The sequence below is a fragment of the Arvicanthis niloticus genome, chromosome 16 (assembly GCF_011762505.2).
Source record: "Arvicanthis niloticus isolate mArvNil1 chromosome 16, mArvNil1.pat.X, whole genome shotgun sequence".
NCBI lineage: Eukaryota > Metazoa > Chordata > Mammalia > Rodentia > Muridae > Arvicanthis > Arvicanthis niloticus.
In genome coordinates this window covers 14,047,417-14,062,720 of record NC_047673.1, presented here as the reverse complement: position 1 = coordinate 14,062,720, position 15,304 = coordinate 14,047,417, and the positions used below count along the sequence as shown (strand labels likewise).

The 15,304-nt window shown below is 41.0% G+C and overlaps 1 protein-coding gene across 1 annotated transcript; it reads right to left on the bottom strand.

Annotated features, from left to right (window-relative positions):
* Window positions 1–3,009: 3,009 nt before the first annotated feature.
* Window positions 3,010–6,383, bottom strand: LOC117721653 (beta-defensin 11-like). The gene is made up of 2 exons (XM_034520464.2): window positions 6,171–6,383; window positions 3,010–3,222 (listed from the first exon to the last, which is right to left on the bottom strand). The coding sequence occupies exons 1-2, from the start codon at window positions 6,229–6,231 to the stop codon at window positions 3,071–3,073; spliced, it is 213 nt and encodes a 70-aa protein (XP_034376355.1). The 5' UTR covers window positions 6,232–6,383; the 3' UTR covers window positions 3,010–3,070.
* Between the last annotated feature and the right edge of the window lie 8,921 nt (window positions 6,384–15,304).

The following is a 15,304-nucleotide window of genomic DNA, read 5'->3' as shown; positions in this document are numbered from 1 at the left end:
TGCAGTGAAATATTGAAGGAAATTGCCTTAAGCAAAGGACTAAACTAAGCTTTCAGAAGATCTTGCCATTTGTTTCCTTGAACAGACTGGACAACATTATACTAAACGAAATAAGCCAGGCATAGAAATAAAACCACCAGTATCTGGTCTCACTGCAATGTGGAATCTCGGAAGACATCACAGCACATACATAGAAAGAGAATAAAACCGTGGTGGGGTAGAGAGGTCTGAAACAAGGAGGAAGTCAAAGAACTGCATGGAGCACACACACGGGACACGTAATTCTTGAGATGTAGTTGTGTTACCTTGAAGAAGTTTCATAAGATTTTGATAGGAAAGTAAATTTTGAGTGCTCTTATTTTACTATCCCCCAAAGGATATCTACCCCTATGAAACAGCAGATTTGTTAATTTGGGGGGGGGGATTCTAGCAAAATTTTCAGTATGCAAAGAAGTAATAATTCACTAGAAAATGAAAACCTAAATTGAGCTCAAGAGTAGATTTGAGGCAGTGGGAAAGAATCCATGAACTCCAAGTCAGCTCCATTGAGATTATCTACTCCAAATGACAGAAGAAGGTAGCCTCACAGGCTCTTCAGGATGGAAGGCAGAGGCCAGAGCCAGACAAAGGAGGTCAGGAGACCCCATTCAACTCACCTCTCTCTGAAGTTCTTTTGACTGGACAACTTCTTGAATGTATTATTACCCTACTTTTATATATTTTCTCATTTAACACTGCGTTTAGCTGTTTTGCAGCAACATTCATTTTTCAATGATGACTTTAAGATTGACTTTTATGCTATTGATATCTTCTATCTTCTTCGACAACATGTTATTATACTGTATGTAGTATTGTGTATAATAATATATGTGCATAATACTGTGTATAATGTATTTCATGGCTCATTCGTATGTAATTTATGTGGCTTTGCTCCTCATGTACATTCGGACCTCAATATCTTGTTATTCTTGGTTGCCTGCTTATGTACTACGCAGGCCTGTGTATGAGTAAATATATTCCAAAATATTACTTTGTGCCCTAATCTTTACCTATTAGACTATTGAAACAGTGGTCCCAAAAGAAACTAGAATCCTGCTAGGAAAAATCTTCTAGAAGAAGAAAAGTTTGAAACCAGTAGAGCAGCCAGAGAATGAACTTACCTCTTGGAGAAAGATTTACAACTTGCCAGATGATCTTGAGCTGATACAATGATGGTGAGACCACATCTTGGCCTCATCTCCTGTCTCCCACCTTCTTTCTAAAACTTGCCCTCAGTATCAGCATCTCAAATGTGCATTGGAGTATAGTGGGAGTTAATGGCTCTCTTTGTTGTTCATTCTAGTATGGCCATGTTGAATATGGCTCCTTTTTCTGCTTTTCACTAGTAATTATATGATTTTAATTATCCTGTGCAAGATAAGTGTCTGAACCTGGAGCACAAGATATGACTCCATACCTGCTAAAATCTATGTTTTTAGGAAAAAATAAACCAAAGCTGTAGTCTAGGAAGGGTGTCCTTCCAGGGTGTTCAGTTGGAAGATGTACTGGACCACCTCTGAATGCATGGGAAAATATGTTTTCAATGATATTCGTGTTTCTTTTCTTTTCATTTACAACTTGATCCATTAGGTTTGGGATATGAAGAGGGTGGGATCCAAGGTTTCAGACTCCCTGCTCTCAGAGAGAGGAGGCAAGGGAAAGCATTTGTGCATAAGCTGGAGAAGACCAGGATGACAGAAGGCCAGTGTAACCAGCAAGAACAAGGGGAGCTAGAACCTTGTTGAGTTGTCTGTGTTAATTTTTATCTACTGCCAGAAGTGTCTCCGATGCAGGAGTAGCAGTGTACTAATCTATGGATATAGCAATATGTCCATAAGTGCCATTTTAGTAGTATGTTAATTTAATAGAATAACTATAGTAGATTTTCCCCTATGGCATATGATCTGTCTAGTTTCTTGTTATTGACCAGATTATCACTATCAGGTATGGCTATGGTATCATGAAGGGAGTTTCAAATCCAATAAAGAGATAGTTGGATACACTCACAACATTTAAGATACTATTGTACCAGTGGGTGTACTGTGCAGGCAGATCACTGCTGTAGCTTCAGGGTGTTCACAACTGGCTGAGATCCATGATTATTCTCTTCCCTGGTCACAGGCATAGTGCCTCCTGTACTATGAACATCAGAAAGTAGGGTATTCTAGTTCAGCACCAGCCCAGCATCTCCATGTTAAATAGTGTAAAAATGGGATGCCTTCATTCTTTGGCAATAGGAGCCACAGTGGAATTATCAACCACACCCAGGGCAGACCACATGCTCAGTAATAGTTGCCTAACACAAAATAGACTCCATGGTCTGTCTGTCTGTCTGTCTGTCTGTCTGTCTCTCCCTTTCCAGTATGAATCTATGTATGTGCACAGTTTCATTTGTTTTTATTTTATTTAAGACAGAGAATTAAGTGGAATGTGTACTGACTGGATCTAGTTGGAGTTGGTGGAAGAGAAAGTTTGTAGTCAAAATATATTGTATCAAGAACCAAACAATAAAAATAAAGTCTTTTCTTGTGTGTGTTTCTGATTGAATAAAAAAATACAGATCTGAAAACTGAGACAATATCCCTAGTGGAAAAAGCTTTGTTGGGACAACTCACTGTTATAAATGAGGTTCTAATACAACTGCCAACCACTGCCCTAAGCCCTGTAAACCCTGGATCTGCAAATGGAGCCCTACCTAACTGTGAGACCATAGAAGAGTTACCCTCAGTTGGGCCCCAGGAGGCCTGAGAGCTGTGTTCACTATCCAGCCTTGTGTGGTTCTTCTGCACTTTTCACATGTGTTTGACAATAAATTCAAATAAGAGTGACATTGCTTAAATCCTTCCTCAGGAGTAGGCAGGATTTCTGAGTGTCCCCTATCAAGTTCCAAGCCTGGATATTAGCCTTGCATTTTCTTAACCCTTTCTTAACTAAAACACAGGTATTGATAGGATCTGAAGTAGACAAGTTTTAAAAATTGTTTTCTTTATTAAAACATCGGTTACACATCTGTCACTTGACTTCCTTCCAATCATTTCATGTCCTTGCAGCAGTGCAAATCGTCTTCACAGCCACCCAAATGCATGGTATTAGGAGGACACATGGGAACGAGACAGTATGCTTGATGGTTGAGGCACCATTGACGTTGTTTTTGTCTTATAAGTTGGTAAAAATTTCCAAGAGCTGCAAGGAGAGAGCAGACATTGGGATAGAAGATAGATAACATATCTAAGTTCATGGGATAATTTTCTCTTTCAAGCAATTGTCATGGAATTGAACCTGGGGACAGGTAATGAAATCACACACTTGGTAAGGATGAGCAGCAGATTTATGAGTGTAGCTTTTATGTTGGATGTTTAGACTCAAGCTTCTTCCCCAATACACCTGCTACTCCTTCTTACTGTTGTCCCTAAGACGTCATATATCTATCTCTTAATGCTACAGGTCTTTCTGTAGCAGAAAAGTATGTTGAAGTGCCCCATTTCTCCTTTTTAGTCAGCTTTGTCCTTCTAACTCCAGTCCAAGTTACAGACTTCTCACCACAATTTCCACCAAAACCTATAGTCATTAGTGTTATACTGATATTGTGGTTGCCTTGGGCAATTTTCATAGGTTTCAGAAACTGGTACTTATTCTGCCTTCTGTGTGTGTATCACAGCACACATAGAATGTGTCCTAAATTAGTCTTCAACATTATCCAGGATAGAGCAAAATTACTCTGTAATTTTGTAACCATCAAGTGGTAATTTTACCCACACTCTCTGGTAATTTATGGGCTGACTCAAGGCCTCTGAAAATTCCTGCTTAGAAGTTCCAATCCTTCAGTATTCTAGAGTGTGATAGTTTTTGGAGACAAGTATTTACAGTTAATTATCATTAAATGGGGTATTTATATCAAACACTAATCTAACATGATTGGCGGAAAATGTGTACCAAGCACTTTACGTTTTTATCATCAGTCAAGAGAAGAGGCTTTTTGTTGTTCATGGTTGTTCTTTGTAAAGTTGCTGAGCCTCCTTGCAATAACCTCTAAAATTTGTTTAGACTCAGATAAACTTAATCAAAGATGTTAAAAACCACAACAGTGAGCGCTCTACAGCGTTGAAGAAAGGAACTGAAAAGGACAGTAGACGAGAAGACTAGCTTCCATGTTTGTGTGTCAGCTCCTGTTTTAATGTTACAAAGAAAGGACATTGAAAATGATTTGCAGAGCCAGGGTATCCCCACCAAAACCCAAATGACATTCTTCACAGGAATTGAGAAAAAAAGCAACCCTGAATTTCTTATGACAATGTGAAGGACTCCAAATTAGTGAAAGCATTTCTGAGCAGAAAGAACAAGGTTAAAGGGGCTACGATGTCCCTTCCGTTCATACCTCACAACTGTATCATAATATATAGAAACATTAGGGCATCAGCACAAAAGCAAAAAACATCAATAGCATAGAGTAAAAGACCTTTAAATAAGCACATAGAGCTACCAATGGATTCTTGTCAGAGCTATGTGGTTAATTTCTATTGTTAATTTTTTTAGATTGAGAAACAGCTATCAGAGTAGCAAGCTAGGGAAACATAAAGATCTCCTGCCTAGATGCAAACATATAAAGGTGTCTGATTAGGGAATCTTGATGGTTTCTATATAAAATATCATGAAATACAAAAGGCTCACATTTTGTAGATCTGGATTCTGGTTCATGGCCCTAATTTGAAAATTTCTAGGAAGTTTAGGACAAGTAGACTACAGGGGGCAGATGGAATCTTTGCTCTTGCATTGCTCCTGCCTATCTCCTAGCTCCTTCCTGCCATGGGTAAAGGCCCATGCCCCAACAATTGTTCTTCAAAAGTGCATGGGGTGTGTGCATGAGGCAGACACAGGGCATGCATGAAATGGCCTTCAGAGTTTTCAATTATATAAAGTACATACCTATACACATTACACACACACACACACACACACACACACACACACACAGTGAAATGTGAAGGGATATGGTGGTCTGGTTTATCATTTGCTTATTTCTCAAAGTTGATGAGTCAGTTCACAGTTTGGCATGGAGAGATTCTCAGAATATATTCCTACTGCTTTTCACCTTCCCCATACGAGGAGACTACCCGTGAGGCTGAATGACTCTATCCTCACCACTGCAGCAGCCCATGGCTGTGGGTGTCTGCTGTGATCAGCATTGGACTTGTTTGGAGATGCTGCTCTTTGTTCTACTGAGCAGTAGACAGATCACTTGCATCAGCACCTTGTCTGTCCTGAGGACCACTAAAGGCCCCAAAGATGCTCTCTCTGAGTATGTCTGTGAGCACCATTGATGATCTCCCTGGGTATATTAGGACTCACAGACACACAAACACACACACAGACACACCGATCATCATCAGTGCTCACAGGCACACCCAGAGACTGAATCATCGGTGTACACACACACACACACACACACACACAGAGAGAGAGAGAGAGAGAGAGAGAGAGAGAGAGAGAGAGAGAGAGAGAGAGAATTCTTTGAGAAAAGGCTACTAATGTTATCTATAGAATTTTACAACTTTGAATTCTGTAATAACTTCACTATTCCCATAAGGAAAATAAGGACCAGAAACTTGTGACTTGATCTGGATCAACAGAAGTGACAGATTGGGAAAATATACTTTCATTTTTCTTATTGGAACCCACTTGCTTCTGAGTTAGAGATAGATTATATTGCCTCAGACTATTTGGGATCTCCTACAGCTGGACAAGAAGCACCCATCCAAGAGTGAAGACATTCCCTCCAGAAATAGAATACCACCACTCTGACTGCTTGAACATTTCTGGGGACGTCCCAGACCCTGTAGGAGGAGTGGTGGCACAGTCCCTGAGCCAGGGCACCTGGGGAAGGCCTCTCAGTGACTTGGGTGAGGATGGCAGTGCCTGTCTGAGGATCAGAAGCTGGCCTCTGTGTGTGAGGAGCTTCTCTGCAGATGAAGTGGAATCCCTTCTCTACAAGGCACTTCCTCCATGTCAGGCATAGGACTCTGTCTGCCCCTGAATAGGTCCAAATGCCTGCCAGGATAACTGCTTCTTCCTGCTTCAGGTTTCTGCCTCCATGTCTCCAGTCCTGAGCAGGTGCTGCAGGTCCTCAGGCTTACCTGGGGTGGTAGATGAGAAAAGGAGGCAGCATATCAGCAGCACAGAGCAGAGAGTCCTCATGGCTGGTAGGTAGAAGGAGCACTGAGAGTCCAGAGAGGGTCAGTAAGTCCTGCAGGACTGAAAGTCTCAAGACTCCTGAGGGTTGCCTGCAGCTGAGGGTGAAGCTCATTAACTCGCCTCCTGCTGTGTGCCCTGAGGCATTTCCAGTGCTGTTGATAGGTGTTCATGCCAAGTACTGCAGGGATTTTGCTTTCATTCTGGGAGCTCTATTTTAATGCCTCCTGCCTGGATTGCTGTATCTTTCAGGTTAGAAAGTCTGAATTTCTCTGACAATGTAGCATATGCTAGTATCTTTCTGGTCAAAATGAATCAGAAAGCCTACAGTAAGAAAGAGGAAGAAGCCTGGCAGCCTAGTGTTTCTACAGGGTAGCTCAGCTGTAACCCTTTCTCAACAGAAGCCAAGCTGATTGAGGGATGTGATTTTTTTTCTCAGTAGTAGCTGTTGCTCTTCTTTTTAAATTAATTAAATAATTACTTAATTAATTCACTTAACATCCTGATCACTGCCCCCTCTCTCCTCTCATCCCAGCCACACCCTTATAAATCCCTCCTGTCCAAACTCCCTCACTTTTCCTTAGAGAAAGGGCAATGCCCCTTGGCTACTACTGTGTCCTGGGATATTCTGTCACTGCAGGACTAATCAAGTTCTCCTTCACTGAGACAAGACAAGGTAGCCCAGCTAGAGAAAAGGAAGCCAAAGGCAGGTAACAGAGTCAGAGACACCACCCACTCCAACTGTTATGGGAGCCACATGAAGACCCCTTTGTATACCTAATACAAACGTGTACATCCGGTTCCTGCATAGTCTTTGGCTGATGGTTCAGTCTCTATAAGAGCCCATGGGCCCAAGTTATTTGATTCTGTAGGTTTTGTTTTGTGTATCCTTGATGCCCTTGGCTCCATCAATTCTTGCCTCCACTTTTCTACAAGACTCCTGAACTTTATCTAATGTTTGGTTGTGGATCTCTGAATCTGTTTCTATCAGCTGCTGGGCAGTGCCACCACTTAAGAGACAGTTCTGCTAGGCTCCTGTCTGCAAGCACAGCAGAGTATCATGAATAGTGTCAGGAGTTGACTCTCTCACATTGGATGAGTCTCAAGTTGGGCCAGTCATTGGTTGGCCATTTGCTCACTGTCTGCTCCCTCCGCATCCCCGTGCATAGTGCAGGCAGGAGAATTTTGAGTTGAAGGTTTTGTGGATGTGTTGATGTCCCCCTTCCTGTGCTGGAAGTCCTACTTGGCTACAGGAGGTGGCCACTTCAGTTTCCATATCCTCAGAAACTAGGAGTCTTAACCAGGTCACTTCCATAGACTCTCAGTAGCCTTCCCTGTCCCAGGTCTCTGACTGGTCCCAGGGATTTGTCCTATTGATTCCCATTCTCACTCCCAGCCCTCTCACCCCTCCCCACACCTGATCACCATCCCTATGTCCCTCCTTACTCCCTTTCCTTCCCAGTTGCCTCCCGATGTCAACTTCCATTGTCTACTTCATTTCCCATCTGAGAAAGACTCAATCTTCCTTCCTTGGGCCTTACTTGTTATTTGGCTTCTTTGGATCTGTTCAATGTAACATGGTTTTCCTGTATTTTATGGGTAATATTCACTTGTAAGTGAATATTGTGCATGTCTTTTCTGGTCTGGGTTACCTCACTCAGGATGACCTTTTGTACTTCTATCCATTTGCCTGCAAATTTCATGATGTGCTTATTTTTAATATCAAGCAGTATTCCATTGTGTAGGTTAACCACATTTGCTTCATCCATTCTTCTGTTGAGAAGCATCTAGGTTGCTATTGGCTATTATGAGTAAGGCTGCTTTGAACATAGAGGAGCAAGTGTCCATGTGGTCTAGTGGAGCATTGTTTGGGTAAACCCCCAGGAGTGATATAGCTTTGTCTTGGGGTAGACTAGTCCCAATTTTCTAAGAAACCACAGCAGTTGACGTCATTGTCCAACAGACAGGGACATCTTTATATCATTTACAACACATACATCTTCACAACAGGGTGTCACACGTTCTTAGTTGCTGATCATTTCAGCTGAGGGAGCAGCTGGAAGGAAAGAGCTGTCAAGGTTCATGTGTTCTGGACCAGGGCTGCTGTGACTTTATGGGATGAAGGAACAAAGCCATAGGAGCTGTGTGGGGCAAAACAGGAGCAGGATAAAAAACAATGACACATATCATAAAGTAATCGATGACAGACTCTTGTGTGGTGAAGAATGTAGGTAAAGATTTCAATGGGAGACTTGACTGGGTGAGCAATTTCTCCAGAATGTCTTGTATCACCACGGTCTTCTGGTTGCTACTTTCGGGAAAGAAAATATATTGCTGCTTTCTGTTAGTCATTTCTCAGGCTTTGTTAGAGCAATGTACCCAGACAAACCATTACTGGAGAAGAACTTTGCAAATTTCCTCTGACTCTTGCCTGGTGTAGGACACTTGTGCCCTCAGTGCACATGCCCTGTCTTTGAAATGCTTTGATCTTTCCCAGGACTCTTACTGGGTCATGGCACTTTAGGCCTTTCTGTTCACTAGTTACATCACCTGTAATCACCTGAGGACCAAGCCCAGCAGAAGGCAGTTATCCTTCCCAAGCCCTCATATCATTATGAAGTAAATATTACCATAATTTTTTATACTTTGGACACTGTACATAAACTCAGAAAAAAGGAGTCCCAGATTTACCACAGACTTCCACTTACAGGGAAGATTTTATTCCCAGTCCTGCATAGCTTAAGCTTTCTTAGTAAACTGGAACTCTAAACCTGCGAGCTTTGTGTACCTGCCTTGCTGTTGTCCTTGTCCACCAGTTTCATGCAACAGCCCTCCATCAACTGATATGCACTCTGTCTCTCATGAACACAGGGAGTTCGTTACTATGTAAATGCATAACTGAAAATTATACCAGTGTAAGAAAGTGATGGCACTAGCCTCTCCTCTAGGGTCTATGGCCTTTGCAGTCATGGGTAGCTGACTAGGCTTACAGAGCCAGGCACGAGTTCCTCCTGATGAGCAGCCTTAAATTCAATTAAATTCCATTTTTAATTTTTCCTCAGAAAGTATAGGACCTTTTCTTTTAGCCTATGTTTGTTAGTTTATGCTGGTTTGTTTTTCTGACAAGGGTTTACGTATTCCAGGAGGTCTCCAAACTTCTTACGTAATTGAACCTGTAGTCCTTCAACTTGTAGTCCTCCTGCTTCATCCCCTATTGACGGCATATACCATGAGGGTGGGTCATTGTGGAGCTGGGGACCAAAGGCAGGACTCACAGATGCTGGAGCAGCACTCTGCCACTGAAGCTACAGTGTTAGCTCTTGTATATAATTTTTTAGAGCTGTGGGTGTCTGCTGCTCTTTCCCCATGGTATTTCTTTTCCTCTCTCAGTCTTTTACACACACACATATACATTTCAAACAAGAATTCTTAGAGTTTATTCTATTTTCCCCTGATCTTTCCCTACTTTGTTTCTCTAGAAAATTTATTGAGTGTGCAGAATGTTTTATCTTTTTCTGCCCTCCCCTCTTACATTGTAGACTTTACACATTTACTCAAAAATTTTCTCTTTTTCTATTTAATTTTTCTCATTTGACAGTAATTCTGATACGTCAAGTATCTTCTTTACAGTCCCTGATCCTTTCCCAGTACATTTTGTTACTGTCTTAATATGGGACATCTCTGTAGCAGTTTTTACCAGCTTCCTGAGGCTTTGATTTCTAGGGTCACACTACCCTGCACTTGCTGTAGTGTTTGCTTGTGCATTTAAGATCAAAATGAAGCTCCAAGCTCTGTTTTGTGGAAGCAGTGGGAGCAGAGTGTCCTCTCAAGCTGTTCCATTGCATTACATTTCCTGGATAACCTTTTCTTTAATAGCAAAGCCAACAGGGATTCCTAAGATATTACATTCATAGATAATTGTCTTTTTTTTTTTCTGGGTGTACAGTGTGCACAGGAGAGTGTGTAACTGGTGAGGTGGCACTGAAGATGTTTTGATATTTAAGATTATTTATTAACTTGGGTGAATGATGATATCAGGTCTTTGATCAAGCATGATTTTGGATGTTTCTGAGAGAGGATGGTTTAGACAAAAGTCCTTGTTTGTTTGTGTAATGCTCAGTCAGATGTGGTAGGATGTATAGGAAGCAAGATTAATTGCTTTGTTTTAATCAATTGCATTTAAACTTGCTATGTCATGGCTAGTTGACATCCATGGGAGGTCTCCTCTTTTCTGAAGAGAAAATGAGGAGGAAGAGATGGGGCCTGGGAAGAGGGGAAGTGGTATGGGGACCTAGGCAGGAAGGAAGGGCAATGGTGCTTGGGATATAAAATAATAAATGAATAAGGCTGAGCCTGCTGCAGGGGAACACTAGTACCACTGAGAGAATACATAAGGTTGCAAGAGAAGGTTCAGGGTCATTTTAAAGAGGCCCCTTTGGAAAGTGAGGGATGCAGCACATCCTTTAGTTGCTTGTTTGTATGTTTTGGTTTGCTATCTGCTAAGCCCCTACAGCCTTGACAGCTTTCCTTGTGATGAAAATTCTTCTTCCAAAGAAGAAGAGAATTGTCTTCTGAAGTGTACATGCTTGAGGGAGAAGGAGGCTTTGAGCTTTATTGTGTGAACATCCCAGGCATCCTTCTGGGCGATTTTGTACTGTCTTTGTGGACTGACCGTGGATGGGGTATGGGACTTTCTTAATATTTTAAATATTAAATATTTAATATTTTAAAGCCATATACATAATATAAAATGCCCACTCCCAATAACTTCTTCAAACTAGTAAGCAATTCAGTGTGGAAGGAGTGAAGACCTGGTTATAGCGAGAAGGGGTTTTAGATAATTTGTGATGTCTCACTGTAACCAAAACACCAGGTTACTAAGAAGGGAGGGGAGAGCTACTCCAGGTAGCCTTTTGCTTGTTACAGGTCTCACCATTGAATCATCTTTATGATATTCAAAGGAATTTTGGGAAACATATAAAACACTAACTTAGAAACTAGATCTAAATATCTCAAAAGTAATCAACTTCGATATACAAAAGTGGTCAGAGGTGCTTACAAAAGTGTTTCTTGTTTGTTTGTTTTTCTCAGTACATCTAAGTACCAGGGCAGTTACTGGGTCTGGAGCAAAATAAAAGGTTCATCTTTTTCTGAAACAGTAATAAAAAACCAGGAAAAGATATCTTTATATATAAAGGATTAACGCTGGTCTTAAGAATAAAGTAATCAGAAGCCCTTAAACTGAGAGGCACACAATTGGTTTTCACTTGTAAAAAATCAAAGGAAAGTCACCAGTTTATTTAAATGGAGGAGATTCTCACACTCCTCAAATAAACTTAATTCAGTTTAATGTCACTAGCAAAAGATCACTTAGAAACTGTACAAAAATTAAAAAAGTTAACACATTTAATCCTGTAAGGTTTTTGTAAGGACTGGAAGGCAGGCTTTTGGAGCAGCATTTGGGCACGGCTGGGGGCTTCTTTGGTTTGATCTAACACACATAAGACATGGAACCTATTCCAGACGACAGTTTCAAATTCTTGCATATATATATATATATATATATATATATATATTTAAAATCATAATTTTTTCCTTTTTAACACAGGGGTTATAAACACTAAAATGCAGGATGTGGGGAAGGGGATGACACAGGAGTATAGGTGTTCAGGGGGAGTACAGATACTTTTCAGAACAGGGTATCAGCTGGGTAAAGGTTCAGGGGACAGGTCACTATGACTCTGCCTATGATTCACTTGTCTTTATCTAAGTTGGTACTATCCACCAAGGCTACCTATTTACAAGGCCTATGACTACTCAGGCTGGTAAATTTCCACAAAAGCTGCCTATTTACAATAGCTTATAGCCATCCATTTCAGTGTTTTTCCACAGAGACTCAAGACTTTGTGTTAGCAGGTATGTATGTCAGGCCTATTGCTGATTTTAGGCTTATGGCTGATTTTAGGCCTTCAGTGTATAAGCAGGGCTGCCCCTGACACTTCCTCCCTTCTCCAAGTATAGAAGGGCCTTCCATGGAGATTCTAATCTTGCCAAGGCGGGGATAGGGGCCTGACCCCCAGTAATTAATGGGGAACTTGTAATGGCTCCGGTCGAGGCCAGTATACAAATTTCCGGTGTGCTATGTGTGCAATGGAACCATTTGCATTGGGGAGGACATCCTAGGTGAGGTGTAAGGTATAGGGGGAGAGGAGAGCAAGCTTTGCACTTCCTACATCACTTTCACCGACCTCCTTGGGATAGGGGAGATTGGAGAGGGTAGTAGCACATTCTTGCAATTAGAAGGCCACTTGAGGGGGGGGCGGTGGGGGGCAATTGTTCTTTTAGAATCTGGTACCTGGCCAACCTTCTTTAAGAACAATAAAACCTTCCAGAAGTGGATGCCTTTTGCTACATACCAAAAATAAAATACACATTGTTTTCTAATACCCAGTTGCATTTAAAAAAAAAAAAAAAAGAAAAAGAAAGAAAGAAAGAAAGAGAGAGAAAGGAAAACTTAACTGGAACTAATTAACATTTAAAAGGGGGCTCTGTAAACTTTGTGCTACTCAAAAGAATTTCAAGTATTCCTTCTGAGCTGTTTAAGGATCACGGAACTCATACAATATTCTTGTGGTAAAGAGTACAATTCAAATTTGTGTTTCTAAACAAATAAACCACAACTGGCTAGAACACAACTTGTGCAATTAGAATCTTTGTCTGAGTTAATGACACATGCTACATATTTCCACATGTTCAAAGTTATTTCAAAGCACATATTTAACATCTTTGTCATATAGAACAAGAGTGAAAGGGCCTAGCATTGGTTTGTTTGAAGCACACAATTATAGTTTGTATAACACTAGGCGTAACTTTAAAGACTGATGGTCTCTCGCCTTCCAGCTCTCTAACTGTACTGAATGCTTGCTAATAACTTCTAAAACACCACAAAGACTTTCTTGCTAATTTCTAGGGTTAAAAACTGCTGGCTGCCCCACCTAGGGATACATCCTATCTACAGACAATAAACACAGACACTATTGCTGATGCCAAGAAGCATTTGCTGACAGGAGCCTGGTATAGTTGTCCCATAAGAGTCTCTGACAGAACCTGACCAATACAGCTGGGGATTCTCTAAGCCAATCGTTGGAGTGAGCATGAGGACCCCAATGGAGGAGTTAGGGGGAGGACTGAAAAAGGTGATGGTGTTTTCAATCCCATATGAAGAACAACAATATCAATCAACTAGCCCCCAACCCAGCTACCAGGAGCTTAACCACCTACCAAAGAGTACCCATGGAGAGGGGACCCGTGGCTCCAGATGCCTATGTAGCAGAGGATTGCCTTATTTGGCATCTATGGGAGCATAGGCCCTTGGTGCTGTGGAGACACAATGACCCAAAGTTGGGGAATGTTAGTCCTATGAGGCAGGAGTGGGTGCCTGGGTAGGTGAGCTCCCTCAGAAAAGCAGGAGGAAGAGATGATGGAATAGGGTGTTTACATAGGGGAAGTGGGATAACATTTAAAATATAAATAAATAAATTTACCAATAAAAAATAATATTCTTCACTTGTTAAGAAAGGTGAATTTTGCAAGTAAATGCATGGAGTTAGAAAAAAAATCTGCTGAGTTTGGCAACTAAAACCTGTAGTTTAACAGCAGGGGATTAAGGGTTCATTGCTAGGGTTTTTTTTTTTTTTTTTTTTTTTTTTATCTTGCCCAGCAGTCTTGCCTCTTGGAGTCAGGTTTGGCAATAAACATTTAGTGAACCAGGAAAAAAGAATGATCATTAACCCATTAAATGGGAAGGATTCAAGTACAGGTACTAAGAATTTCAATTCACAGAAACAGGTGTTCTCCACGTGGGAATGCATAAAATGCCATTGAGGCCAACAGAGCACAAAACCTTGGACTGCTAAACAAGAGGTAGTTATATCAGGTGCTCTAGGATGTCAACAGCCTGTCTGTGCTCATTCTAATAACAGACTAAAGAATGTAGTAGAGATGAGAAGCAAAAGGACCAGGGAAGAGGTGATTGCAGCCATTGAAGTTGAAGAAAATCAATTAGGACTGAGGTAAAGAAAACAGTCCAGAGGAAGTCACCAGTCAGAGGATGTAAAGAAGCTGCAGTTCTTGGGACTGGTGACCATGGAGAAAGAGGGACCACAGGGTAGAGAGTTATGTCAATCAAATCTATCAACACAGTAAAAGGCAGTGTAGAGACTGTCTGGACTTGTTGAACTCTAAGGCATCAAAAGCAATGAAGAAGATGAATGAGTGTATGTGAATCCAGGAGAGAAGAAGAAATGAGATCCTTTACTTGTGGTTGTTTGTAGGTAGGTGCAAAAGCCTGTATTTTGAGATGGCTTTCTGGGAAATAGAAATCTGTAATTCAGATATGGCTTTTCCTTGGTTTGGAGGAATTACAAAGTGAAGTACCTGGAATAATGCAATTCCAAACAATGAGGAGAGAGGCGTTTAGTGGGATGAACAGCAGCACTCATGCCAATCAACAGGAAGTGATCCTGGAAAACAACCAGGGATAGCTCTTCTGCCCTTCTACATTTTTGGAGCTGCCACACTGTGGTAAGGGCTGGGACATCTGGTCTCTAGACTGAAGATGGTTTATCAATAAATCTATAGATACTTAATTGAAGGAGGTCAGTGTTTCTTAAGTGAAGAGAACAAAATTTTCTCAAGGAAGAGTTTTGTTTGTGGAATAAAATTTAAGATAGCAACTAAGATTAACCTTCAGTGTAGAATGCAGGAATGCATGTCTATATGAAATGACTGCAAGAGGGAATAAAGATGACAGGGGGAAGTGAGGATTTCCAGCCTCCCCTTTAAAAAAGCCACATACACATTTCATGATTTGTCTAAAAATCTAACATTATTTCTCTTCTTAATTCACTCAGTTTTTCAACAAACATCTAGTATGCACCATCTTTCCTTCAATTGTTATTTTAGGTTCACGTATTCAATCATTCTCAAACTCACTATGCTCCTGTATTTTATATTCTATCTAGCGTGACTAACCATGAGGAAGGTATGCAAGTAAAACACATAACAGGCCAGAAAATAG